This window comes from Micromys minutus (genome assembly GCF_963924665.1).
Source record: "Micromys minutus genome assembly, chromosome: 7".
Classification (NCBI taxonomy): domain Eukaryota; kingdom Metazoa; phylum Chordata; class Mammalia; order Rodentia; family Muridae; genus Micromys; species Micromys minutus.
The window spans coordinates 35,390,056-35,403,655 of NC_137976.1; the positions used below are offsets into that span (position 1 = coordinate 35,390,056).

Below are 13,600 nucleotides of genomic sequence, written 5' to 3' on the forward strand. Positions count from 1 at the left end.
CTGCCTACACCATGCCTGCCTGGATGCTGTCATGCTCGTGCCTAATGATAATGAATGGAATCTCTGAAGCTGTAAGCCAACCCCAAATATATGTTGTCTTTATCATGGTGTCTTTTCACAGCAGTCAAACCCTAACTAAGACAATCCTCACAGAGGCCAAGGGGAGGGCAAAAGAGGAAATGGGATGTGGGATTTGTGGAGGGGTAACCAGGGAGGTGGATAACATTTAAATTATAAGCAGATAAAAGAGTAATAAAAAAACATACAGAGTTCGTCTGTGTACCTGAGTTTTATCACTTATTACAATAATTTTAGTTCCTGCAATTATCTAGAATTTCCAAAATCCCTTTTATTTATAACTGACTTAAACTTAGTTGGATTATGCATATTCTCCAAAATTTTCTAACTATCTAGATTGATTATATTTACTAGCTATTGTGTACAGACAAGCAATGACTGTGGGTAGTGAAGTATCTGCATCAGAGAAGGTAGTTATTTGGGTATATGCTCAGGACTGATATAGTAGTGTCTTTTGATAATTTGTATTTTTGTTTATTTATTTATTTATAGCTACATGAGAAATTCATATTGTGGCACCCATGGTTGTTGTACAAGTGTACAGTCTACCTCTCAAAACGATCATTGGCTCCTCTTTCTGCTATGCTCCCTGAGACTAGGAGAGATGACTTAGATACTATATTTAAAGCTGAGAAAATGACACTCATTTGTTCTCAGAGCTTTGACTAGTTAGATGTCTCTGTACCAACCATTCCCCAATGCAAACTGAAGTTTTTCTGACCAAGGTGAGAGCAGCACTTAGGTTTAAGAGTAAAAATAGGACAATTTTCCTGGCAGTTTGACACTATTCATGTTTAGCAAAAACAATCAGTAGATCCCCCTAGAGGACATATGACCTCCCCAGTTATAATTTCTTCTCATATTTAAAGTGTTAGATGTAATTTTCTCAATGGAGTAGGTCTAAAAACCAATAAGAGAGCAATTGTTTACCATCATACACCTATGCCACTACTGTTACTGTGGTCAAGTTTTGCCTATAAGGATGCTATTATATTTAAATGGTTCCCAGCCAGGTAAGATAATTAATCACTTTCTCCTCATGGCCATCTTACCAAAAGTATTCTAGATATTCAATGCAATCCCCATCAAAATTTCAACCCAGTTCTTTATTGAGTTAGAAAGAGCAATGTGCAAATTCATTTGGAATAACAAAAGTCCTAGAATAGATAAATCCATCCTCAACAACAAGAAAATATCTGTGGGAATCACTATCCCTGACCTCAAACTATATTACAAGGCAATTGTGCTGAAAACTGCATGGTATTGGTACAGGAATAGGCATGTGGATCAATGGAATAGAGTAGAAGATCCAGAAATGAGTCCTCACGTATATGGTCACCTGATTTTTGACAAAGGACCTGCAAACATTCAATGGAAAAAGGACAGCCTATTCAATAAATGGTGTTCGTCCAACTGGCACTCAGCATGCAGAAGAATGAAAATAGACCCTTTCTTATCTCCCTGTACAAAACTCAAGTGCAAGTGAATCAAAGATCTCCACATTAAACCAGATACACTGAAACTATTAGATGAGAAAGTAGGGAAAACCTTAGAACTCATAGACATAGGAGAAAATTTCCTAAACAGAACATCAATGGCTCAAGTTCTAAGGTCAAAGATTGACAAATGGGACTTAATGAGATTGCAAAGTTTCTGTAAGGCTAAGGACATTGTCAAGAAAACAAAACGGCAGCCAACAGAATGGGAAAAGATCTTTGTGTGCTTTAGGTACGAGGGTTATTTTAGCCTCAAAAATGAGTTAGGTAGTATTCTATCTAATTCTATCTTTTGGAATAGTTTGGAGAGTATTGGTGTTATATCCCCAATAAATGTCTGATAAAATTCTGCACTGAACCCGTCTGGACCTGGGCTTTTTTTGGTTGGGAGACTTTTGATGACTTCTATTTCTTTAGCTGTTATATGGTTATTTGGATGGTTTACATGGTCCTGGTTTAACTTTGGGACCTTGTATCTGTCTAGAAATTCATCCATTTCCTCCAGATTTTCCAATTTTGTGGAGTATGTTTTTGTAGTAGGATCTGATGATTTCTTGAATTTCCTCAGTGTCAGTTGTTATGTCCCCACTTTCCTTTCTGATTTTGTTAATTTGTATACTCTCTCTTTGCCCTCTAGTTAGTCTGGCTAGTGGTTTATCAATCTTGTTGATTTTCTCAACGAACCAACTCTTGGTTTTGTTGATTTTTTTCAATGTTTTTTTTTTTTTTTTTTTTTTTTTTTTTTTATTCTATTTGGTCTATTTCTGCCCTAATTTTGATTATTTCTTACCGTCTACTCTTTTTGGGTATATCTGCTTCCTTTTGTTCTAGGGCTTTTAGCTGTGCTTTCAGGTTGCTGATGTAAGCTCTCTCCAATTTCTTTTTGGAAGAACTTAGGGCTATGAGTTTTCCTCTCAGTACTGCTTTCATTGCATCCCATAGGTTTGGGTATGTTGTGTTTTCATTTTCGTTGAATTCTAGAAAATCCTTAATTCCTTTTTTTATTTCTTCTTTGACCCTGCTATCATTTAACAGAACGTTGTTTAGTTTCCATGTGTATGTGGGTTTTTTGTTGTTTTTGTTGTTGTTAAAGACCAGCTGTAGACCATGGAGATCTGAGAGGATGCATGGAAGTATTTCAATCTTCTTATATCGATTGAGGCTCGCTCTGTGTCCAATTATGTGGTCAATTTTGGAGAAGGTGCTATGGGGTGGTGAGAAGAAGGTGTATTCTTTTACATTTATATATCTATTAATTCTAGTTGGTTCAAAGTCTCTGCTAGTTTTGCAGTGTCCTTGTTCAGTTTCTGTTTCCATGATCTGTCCATTGGTGAGAGTGGGGTATTAAAGTCTCCCACTAATATTGTGTGGGGTGATATGTATTTTTTGAGCTTTAGTAGGGTTTCTTTTATGAATGTGGTGCTTTTTTATTTGGAGCATATATGTTAAGGATTGAGAGTTTCTCCTGACAGATTTCCCCAGTAATGTGTAAAAAGTGTCCTTCCTTATCTTTTTTGATAACTTTTGGTTGGAAATTTACTTTATTCAATATTAAAATAGCCACTCCAGCTTGCTTCTTGGAGCTGTTTGCTTGGAAGTTTTTTTCCCACCCCTTTACTCTGAAATAGTGTCTGTCTTTGTCTCTGAGATGAGTTTCCTGTATGCAGCAAAAGGCTGGAGTTTATTTATGTATCCAGTCTGATAGCCTATGTCTCTTAATTGGGGAGTATAGTCCATTTATGTTAGTAGATATCAAGGAATAGTTGTTTCTGTTTCTTACCATTATTGCTTTTGTGGGTTGAGTTGTGTCTGTGTCTTTTTCTTTTTTTAGTTTTATTGTTTAGAAGTTTTCTTGTTTTTACTAGGCTGTATTTTCCTCAGTGTATTGGGTTTTCCACCTATAATTCATTGTAGTACTGGGTTTGTCGTCAGATATTGTGTAAATTTTGATTTGTGTTGAAATATCTTCATCTCTCCATCGATTGTGATTGATAGTTTTGCTGGGTATAGCAGCTTGGGCTGGCACTTGTGCTCTCTTAGGGTGTGCATGAGGTCTGTCCAGGTTCCTCTAGCTTTCACAGTCTCTGTTCAGAAATCGGGTGTGAGTCTCATTGACCTTCCTTTATATGTTACCTGACATTTTTCCCTTACTGCTTTTAGTATTCTTTCTTTGCTTTGGGGACTGATGTTTTTACTATTACGTGTCGGGAGGTATTTCTTTTCTGGTCCAACCTATTTGGAGTTCTGAAGGCTTCTTTTATGCTCGTATTCATCTAATTATTGAGGGTAGGGAAGTTTTCTTCTATGATTTTGTTGAAGATATTTACTGTGCCTCTTAGTTGATACTCTTCTCCCTCTTCTATTCCTATTATCCTTAGGTTAGGTCTTCTCATTGTGTCCTGGATTTCCTGGACATTTTGGGTCAGGAGCTTTTTGTTTTTTGCATCTTCTCTGGCTGTTTTGTCTATGCTTACAATGTTGTCTTCTGCCCCCGAGATTCTCTCTCCTGTCTCTTGTAATCTATTGGAAATGCTTGCTTCTGTGACTCCTGATTTCTTTTTTAGGTGTTCTACCTCTAGGGTTATCTCTTTTTGTGTTTTCTTTATTGTCTCAATTTCCGTTTTAAATTCTCTCTTCCATTCCTTCATCTTTTTGATTCTGTTTTCCTCTAGTTCTTTGAGTTCTTTGAGTGTTTTTCTTGTTTCTTCTTTAAAAGCTTCTGAAACTTTTTGCTTTTTTCCCTTTCTTGTTTAAGCATCTCTATCAGCACTTTGAGGTGTGATTTCAGGTCTGTGTCTTCCTTTTCTGGTGTATTTGGTATTCCGATGTTTGCTGTTATTGGATAGCTCGGTTCTGGTGTTGCCATGTTGTCTTGGTTTCCTTGGGATATACTCTTTCGCTTTCCTCTTGCCATTTTGTTGTCAGTGATATGTTCTTGCCTTTACCTTGTATCTATCTGTGTCCCTGAATCTCCACTGGTCCAGGTGGAAGATGGGTCGAGCCCTGTTCTATCCCTCAGATTCACCGGGTGGGAACAGAAGTTCCAAAGTTCTCTTCCTGGTCGCTGGATCAGACAGGGCAGGGCAGGGCTAGGCAGAGGGTGCACTTTCCGTGTGCACTCCGCAGAGATTTTTCTCTTCCCTGGCAGCCCAGGTCTCCCACCCACCAGTTGCTCAGCCTCTAAGTGCTGCCATTTCAGGTGGCAGATTGGCCAGGCTCCACTCTGTGTCCTGAAGTCGCCACCTGGTGGAAACAGAAGTTCCTAAGTTCTGTTTCTGGTCACTGGATCAGGCAGGACATGGAAGGTCAAGGCAGGGGGTGCACTTTCTGTGTGCACTCTGCAGAGATCCCTCCGCTCCCCAGCAGCCTAGGTCTCCCACTCACCAGTTGTTCAGCCTTTATGAGCTGCCGTTTCATATGGCAGATGGGCAAGGCTCCACTCTGCGTCTTGAAGTCTCTGCTGGGTGGAAACATTAGTTGCAAATTTTTGTTCCTGCTGGCTGGATCAGGCAGGGCAGGGCAGGACAAGGCAGGGGTTGCACTTTCCGTGTGCACTCCGCAGAGATCTCTCTGCTCCCTGGCAGCCCAGGTCTCCCACCCACCAGTTGCTCAGCCTCTATGAGCCGCCGTTCCGGGTGGCAGATATGTGGTATCAATTTTGTATTCAGTTATTTTGCTGAATGGCTTGATCTGCATGAAGTAGACACTGGTAATAATTTTTATTGTCCCACATTTCTTTTCTTTTTAAAAATTATTTTATTGAATATTCTCTGTATTTATATTTTAAATATTATCCCCCCTAGTTCCAATCTCCCTTCCCATTCAATTGTTTCAATGAAGGTGCTCCCTCTTCCAATCACCCTGTCCATCTCAATGCTTGGCATTCCCCTACACTGGTAAAACACACCTTCATTAAACCTCTTTTCACACTGATACCAGACAAAGCGATCCTCTGATGCATACGCAACTGGACCCATGGGTCTCTCAATTTTTGCGCAATGGGTGGTTTTTAAGTCCATGGGAGTTATGGAAAGTTTGGTTGCTAATAAAGTTCTTCCCATGAGGTTGCAAACCCTTTCAGGATTTCAGTTATTTATCCAAATCTTTCATTGGGGTCCCCATGTTCAGCCCAATGGTTAGCTGTGAACATGCTCTGCTTTATCTGTATGACATTGGAAGATTACCTGAGGAGGCATCTCTATTTGGTTCCTGCCAGTAAGTACTTTTTGGCATCAGCAATAGTTCTTGGGATTGGTGGCTGCATATGGGGTAAATCCCTGGATGATGCAGCCTCAGAATGATCTTTTATTCAATCCCTGTTTCTCTATATGAAATTGTATTTCCTCCCATGAGTGTTTTGTTCTCCCTTCTAAGAAGGACTAAGGCATCCACATTTAGTCCTTCCTTCTTTTTGAGCTTCATAAGGTCTGTGAATGGATTCTTGGGTATTCAGAGCTTTCTGGGGCTAGTGTACACTTATCAGTGCATACTATCTGTGTTCTCTTATACCTCGGTTCCCTCTCTCAGGATGATAGTCTCTAGTTCGATCCATTTGCCTAGGAATTTCATAAAGTCATTGTTTCTAATAGCTGAGTAGTATTTCATTTTGTATATGTATCACAGTTTCTGAATCTATTTTTCTCTTGCAGGATATCTGGTTTTTTCTTGCTTCTGGCTATTATAAACATGGTCACTATGAACATTGTAAAGCTTTGTGCCCTTGTTATATGTTGGAACATCTTTTGGCTATATCACAAGAGTGGTATGTCAGGGTCATCAGGGAGTGCCATGTCCAAATTTTGAGCAGCCACCAAACTGATTTCCAAAGTGGTTTTACCAGCTTGCAAATCCACCATCAATTCGAGGAATATTCCTCTTTTTTCACATCCCGGAAAACAACAACTGTTACCTTAGTTTTTGATCTTATCCATTTTGAGTGGTGTGAAGTGGATTACAAGGGTTGTTTTGATTTGCATTTCCCTAATAACTAGGGATCTGAACATTTCTTTAGGAGCTTCTAGGCCATTATATATTCTTCAGTTGGTAATTTTTTGTTTAGCTCTATACCCCATTTTTAATAGGATTAATTGATTCTCTGGAGTCTAACTTCTTGAGTTCTTGTATGTATTGGCTTTTACCCCTCTGTCAGATATATGATTAGTAAAGATCCTTTCCCAATCTGTTAGCTGCCATTTTGTCTTCTTGACAGTGTCTTTAGCCTTTCAGAAACTTCTACCTATTCAAGAGAGTAGTATTGAAAGTCCTGGCCAGAGCAATTAAATTGTAAAATGAAGTCAAAGGGATACAAATTTGAAAGGAAGATCTCAAAATATCACTATTTGTGGATGACAAGATGGTTTACTTAAGTGACCCCCAAAATTTCCACCAGAGAACTCCTACAGCTGATAAAACTACTTCATCAAAGTGGCTGAATAACTCAAACAAATAAACATGCTGAGGAAGAAATTAGGGAAAAGATACCCTTCACAATATTCACAATCAATATGAAATACCTTGGTGTGACACTAAGAAAGCAAGTGAAGAACCTTTATGACAAGAATTTCAAACCTCTGAAGAAGGAAATTGAAGAAGATCTCAGAAGATGGAAAGATCTCTTATGCTCATTGATTGGAAGGTTCAATATTTTAAAAATGGGCATCTTACCAAAAGCAATCTACAGATTCAATGCAATCCCCATCAAAATTCCAACTTAATTCTTAATAGAGTTAGAAATAGCAATTTGCAAACTCATTTGGAATAACCAAACATCTAGGATAGGGAAATCTTTTCTCAACAATAAAAGTACTTGCAGGGGAATCAAAATCTCTAACCTCAAGCTATATTACAGATCCATCATGATAAAAATTACATGGTACGGGTACAGAGATATCAGGTAAATCAATGGAACAGAATTGAAGACCCAGAAATAACCCACACACCTATGGTCACTTGATCTTTGACAAAGGAGTTAAAAACATTCATTAGAAAGAAGACCGCCTCTTCAACAAATGGTGCTAGTTGAATTGGCAGTCAGCATGCAGAAGAATACAAATCAATCCATTCTTATCTCCTTGTACAAAGCTCAAGTCCAAATTCATCAAGGACTGCATATAAAACCAGGTACACTGAAACTATTAGAAGAGAAAAAGGGGGAGAACTGAGAACACGTATACATAGGGAGATACTTCTGAACAGAACACCAATGACTTATGCTCTAAGGTCAAGAATCAACAAATGGTACCTCATGAAACTGAAAAGTTCCTGGTGGAATTTTTATGGTCCCCTATTTATACAATCATATCAGATACAAATAAAGATTGCTTGAATTCTTCTTTTATGATTTGCACTACTGTATTTTCAGGTGTCTAATGTTCCAGTTAGATTAATTAATGTTCAAATGCTATATTGAGCAGGTATAGAGAACATGAACAACCTTTTTTTTCCACCTTGCATTTAGTGGAATTGTTTTATGTTTTTTTTCATTTAAGTTGAATTTGGGTATGTGTTTGCTTTAAACTGCCTTTATTAGATTGAGATATATCCCTTGTATCCAAAATTTCTTTAGGTCTTTTATGATTATGAGATGTAGGATTTGTTAAATGTTTTTCTCTGCATCTAATGAGATGATCCTGTGTTTCTTTTTCTTTCTGTCCAATTATGTGGTAGATTATGTTTCTTAATTTTTATATGTTGAACTTTCTCTGGAATAAAGCCTACTTGATTGTGGTAAATGGTCTTTGTGATAGGTTCTTGGATTCTGATTATCAGTAGTTTATTGAGAATGTTTGTGTCTTTGTTAAGGGAAATTGGTCTGTAATTTTTTCTTTCTTGACTTTTTACATGGTGTAAGTTTCAGCGTAACTATGACCTTAAGAAAAGAACATGGAGATATTCTTCAAGTGTCTCAAGGAAGGAAACAAATATCTCTTCAGCAGATGGCCAATAAAAAATAAACTAAATGGCATCTTTGGAAGTTCTTTGTCTTGAAATGCTGAGTCAAGGAATTTTTAAAAAAATGTTTTTTAAACTTACAAGTCATTTGCATAGATATTATACCTTCTGATTTTATGATTTTTGAGATTCCTGAGTATACAAATGTGGGTGTTTCTGTGCCTGTATATTCTTTGTGCTTTTCCTCTTGCTCTTTCTATTTGTTTGTTTTATCCTCTTACAAATTTGTTTGTTTTATCTTATTGTATTTTATTTTACTATTGTTCATTATATGCCTCCTTTTTTTTTCTAAGGAGAGACAGAAAGAATGTGCTTTTAAATGGGATGTGAGCTGGGGAAGAACTGGAAGGACTGGGAGCTGGTGGTTCAATAATCAGAATGTATTGTATAAACAAATCTACTTCCTTTTTTTCTTAATTTTTAAAAATTTTTATTATTATTCCTTACTACTTTATTTAAAAAAGAGGGACACACTTACAGATTTTTAAAGGTATACAAATCTACTTTCAATATAATAATAACATTAAATACTAAAAACAAATAAAAAAAGAAAGCTTACTATTAACTTAATTTCCTGATATTTTATAAACAGAACATACCATGGAACTAGTTATATTGATAGTTTGGTGATTAGCTCACAATTACCAAAATAACATTGACTTCACCCTCCTGGGTAATCTCTGGGAAGCATTAAGGGAATTTGGAAGTGTTTAAAGAATCCTTTTGAAATAAAAATAAGAAATGTTGTCTGCTTATAGTCTGGAGTTTCCACACAATAATACTGCTTCTTCCTATACTGTTTGTGTTTCTTCATGAAAATTATCAGTGCTGCATTTTTCTATTGTTCTAAAGAATTTAGGTGAGAGTTAAAAGTTTTGCATGATTCTGTTTCAGCTTTGCAATGTGTCTGCAGATATCAAAATATATAAACAAGAATTTAAAATACTAAATAATATTAAGGAAATAAAAATATTTATTGACACAAGTCATTACCCACATGAACAGAATGGTAGACATTTATTGTTCATGAAGGTAAGAAAATTGTCAGAAGGTTTGAATGTAAAGTTTTAGTAGTATATCATTATTATAAAATAAACAAATAATTAGAGTGCTTCAACATAATCAATTTTTATACATTTTTTCCTAAGTGAAAAACAATCTGATACACAAATATTACATATTTTATTTTTAGATTGAAAAAAACTGCCTTAATGTGTGTGTATGTGTGTGTGTAAGCAATAAAAATTTTAATTTAATGAATATTGAGATTATGGGTGTTTATTAATGTGATGACCGTAGGATCCTTTTACCTCTCATATATCACAGAGTCTTAAGTTTATGAACAGAAGACATTACAAAATTGTAGTTATTGCACAAGTCAGATCTTGTTAGTAGGGATATTCTTATTTTGGTTCTTATCTTTTATGTTTTCTCATAAAGAAAATTGAATTAGTTAATTCAGGGCAAAAATCTCATATAATTTTCTACTTAAAACATTTAAGAATTATAGAAAAAAAAAAGAAACCATGACTTTGAAAGAACAAGTTGGATTATAAGGAAGGATTTAGAGATAGAAGTTGGATAGAAATAATTACTGTGATTAGATTATAGTATAATAAATGTAAATAAATAGAAGGAAAATAAAAGAAGTAATAATAACATTATGTGTTGGTCCATATGATGATTCTTACAGTATAATTAACAGTTAAGGATTTTTAAACTTTTTCATCCTTCTTAAATTTGCAGTAAAAATAAACTGATATCTCACAATTGGTACTTGTGATTTTTAACTTTTAGAAAAGTAGCATCAACTTACATTTTATAATTGTATAGGCATGTTCTTATATTATTTTCTCATGGTAAAATATTTTTTATATTGGTTAAGCCTCAGTAATATGATTCTATATATAAGGAAGTTATCACATATAGAAATAAAATGGTAATGTATATACATACTTTCAGGAATAGATTTTCTTTTCAAAAATATTAAGCAAAAGATAGCACATATTTGCCAACCCAGCCATAAGATGACAAAGTAGGAGAATCATTGTATGTTCAAGACAAGCTTAATCTAAAGGCAAGTTTTAGGCCACCGAAGACATTATATCAAGAATGGAAAAACATTCCTAAAACCTTTAGTTCCTTCAGATGGAACCCTTCAGAAAGGCCACGAAAACCCCCTGATTTCATGAAAATAGTAAAATTTGAATTTATAATGGTGACAAAACATATAGGAACAAATGGAATATTATAGCATTGAAATTACAGAAATATCTCTTTAAAACCTTTACAGAGTTTGAATTCTAAACACACCATAACATAGAATTTTATAACCTTATGACAGTGAAAATAATTTTTGTTAAATTATTAATATTGAGTGAATTATTTTGAGATCAAAATGTTTATATAAAAGTAGATATTATGAGAACTGAACATATTGTATATAGAAATATATCCCTAAATATATAACCTATATATATATATATATATATATATATATATATATATATATATATATATATATATATAGTTTATAAATTAAAGTAAATGATAAACAAACAAAGAAAAGAGGCGTGGTTCTGGAAGAGAGTAAGGAAAGATACATGGGAGATGTAGAAGGGAAAGAAGAAATTTATGGAATTATATTTTAAATTTATTTTAAATGAATTTATAAATGTAAACAAATAAGGATAAAACTGTATTGACACTAAGGACATGGAATTTCCTTTGAGGAACACCTCAATAATACAATCATGACAACTGTATCTTTCTTTTGTGACTGTTTCTTACTTGCTCTTTCATTCTAGTGACTGTTAGCTGTGCACATGACAGTCGAAAACCATACTGTGGTGGCACAGTTTGTTCTCACAGGACTCACTGAAAGTCCTGAATTGCAGGTTCCACTTTTCCTGATTTTCTTCACCATCTACCTCATCACCATGGTGGGCAACCTTGGACTGATTGCTCTCATCTGGAAGGACCCTCACCTCCATACTCCCATGTACTTATTTCTGGGAAGCTTAGCCTTTGCAGATGCATGTGCTTCATCCTCTGTGACTCCCAAGATGCTTGTAAATTTTTTGTCTAAGGATCACAAAACGTTCTTGGTTGAGTGTTTCACTCAGTTTTATTTCTTTGGTTCCAGTGCAACAACAGAATGTTTCCTACTGTCAGTGATGGCCTATGACCGCTATGTGGCCATATGCAACCCTTTGATTTATCCAGTGATGATGTCCAATAGGCTCTGTATGCATTTTATACATGTTTCATATATTGTAGGTTTTCTACATTCAGCAGTTCATGTGGGTTTGCTAGTGAGATTGAATTTTTGCAAATCCAACATCATACACTCATTCTACTGTGAAATTTTGCAGTTATTCAAAATTTCCTGCACTGACCCTACAGTTAATGTCCTTCTGGTTTTAATATTTTCAGCTATTATACAAGGCTTTACGTTTATGACTATTATTGTCTCCTACTTCTCTGTCCTTTCTGCCATCCTGAAGACAAAGTCTGAGAAGGGCAGAAGCAAAGCCTTCTCCACCTGCAGTGCCCACCTGCTCTCTGTCTCTTTGTTCTATGGCACACTTTTCCTTATGTATGTTCGTCCTGGGTCGGGATCAGGTTCAGATAAAGACAAAATGTATTCTTTATTTTACACAATAATAATTCCCTTTCTAAATCCTTTTATATACAGCCTGAGGAACAAAGAGGTAACAGATGCCCTGAGAAGAAAAATGAGATAAATAGTTTACAGATAACTTTCATGCCATTCCTTCTTTCTCACAGTGGGTGGGCAATATCTAGAATTATAGATTGGGATCTGTTACTTCAGGTTACCAGGGCATCTCGTCATGCTTTCCACAGAGGTTTGACAATGAAACCCACATTAGTGCATTCAGAAACAGTGTGATTCTTTGCATCTAAGCATTTGGTTTCTACAGAACAAGTGTCTCTTAGGAAATTCCATTTTTATAAGAAGTAACTGGAAATACTACTTACAAATAATGATAAATGATTAATAAAATATGGTCCCAAAGGAGGCAGAAACACAAAGGAATTTTCTGGAATGACTATAGCCCAGAAAGTTAATGTAGATTTTTTAAGATTTTTGTTATCTGTAGAATAATAAAAATAAATCTTAATCTCTGTCCTTTTGTAAAATATATTCTGAAGAAATGTAGAATATAAGAATAAATGTTGGCGAACTTAAAACAATATTGGAGCATCTTAGGAAGATAAATAGAAACTCAAATGAGTGTAAAAGGTAAGAGAATTAAAATAAATTGTTACTCATGCTTATAACTCAATATACATTTGTATTAATATTGCAAAAAATTAAATATATTTAAAAATTTATAAATTTTATATTTTGGTATAGTAAAATAACTGTCAGGAATCAGCCTTGTGGTTGATATTGCTACTGGTAACAATGTTTTAACAGAAGGTAAGGGAAGAAGGAATATATACGAGTTATAGGCACTTTCTAGGATGATATGTGGCAAAGAATTTCTTCAACTAGTGGTTGAAAATCTAGTCTCACAATTTTATACTGGATTCATATTACATATAATTAGATAAATTAACTGTGAACAACATAATCATATTCTTCACTCCTTCCAGGAACTTTTACTAAGAACAATAATCATATAAATGATTATTAAAGTTTTATAATTGTATTTATGAGATGATTTAGTTAGTGTTAATTCAGTAATTCCAAGAACTTTGCCATATAATTTAACTATATATTTAGCCAAAGATAAAACTAATATCTTTTATTAAAAACTTGTTTTATTATTCTTTATGTCTTTTTTTTAAACTTCAGATTTTAATTCCCTCCTGGCCCACCCTCTGACTGTTCCATATCCCATACCTCCTCCCTACTTGCTCTGTCTCCATGAGGATATACCCACCCCACCCATCACACCAGACTTCTAAACTCTCTGGAGCCTCTAGTCCCTTGAGGGTTAGGTAGATCTTCTCTTACTGAATTTTGTCTTGGCAGTCCTCTGTATATGTGTTGGGGGCCTCATATCAGCTTGTGTATGCTACCTGCTTGGTGATTCAGTGTCTGA

General features: G+C 35.2%; 1 protein-coding gene across 1 annotated transcript; it reads left to right on the forward strand.

Annotated features, from left to right (window-relative positions):
- Positions 1 to 11,350: 11,350 nt before the first annotated feature.
- LOC308422807 (olfactory receptor 5AC1-like) lies at positions 11,351 to 12,271 on the forward strand (the record flags this gene model as incomplete). Its single annotated transcript, XM_080919478.1, has 1 exon — positions 11,351 to 12,271. One exon carries the CDS (start codon positions 11,351 to 11,353, stop codon positions 12,269 to 12,271), a length of 921 nt encoding a protein of 306 aa, XP_080775604.1.
- Between the last annotated feature and the right edge of the window lie 1,329 nt (positions 12,272 to 13,600).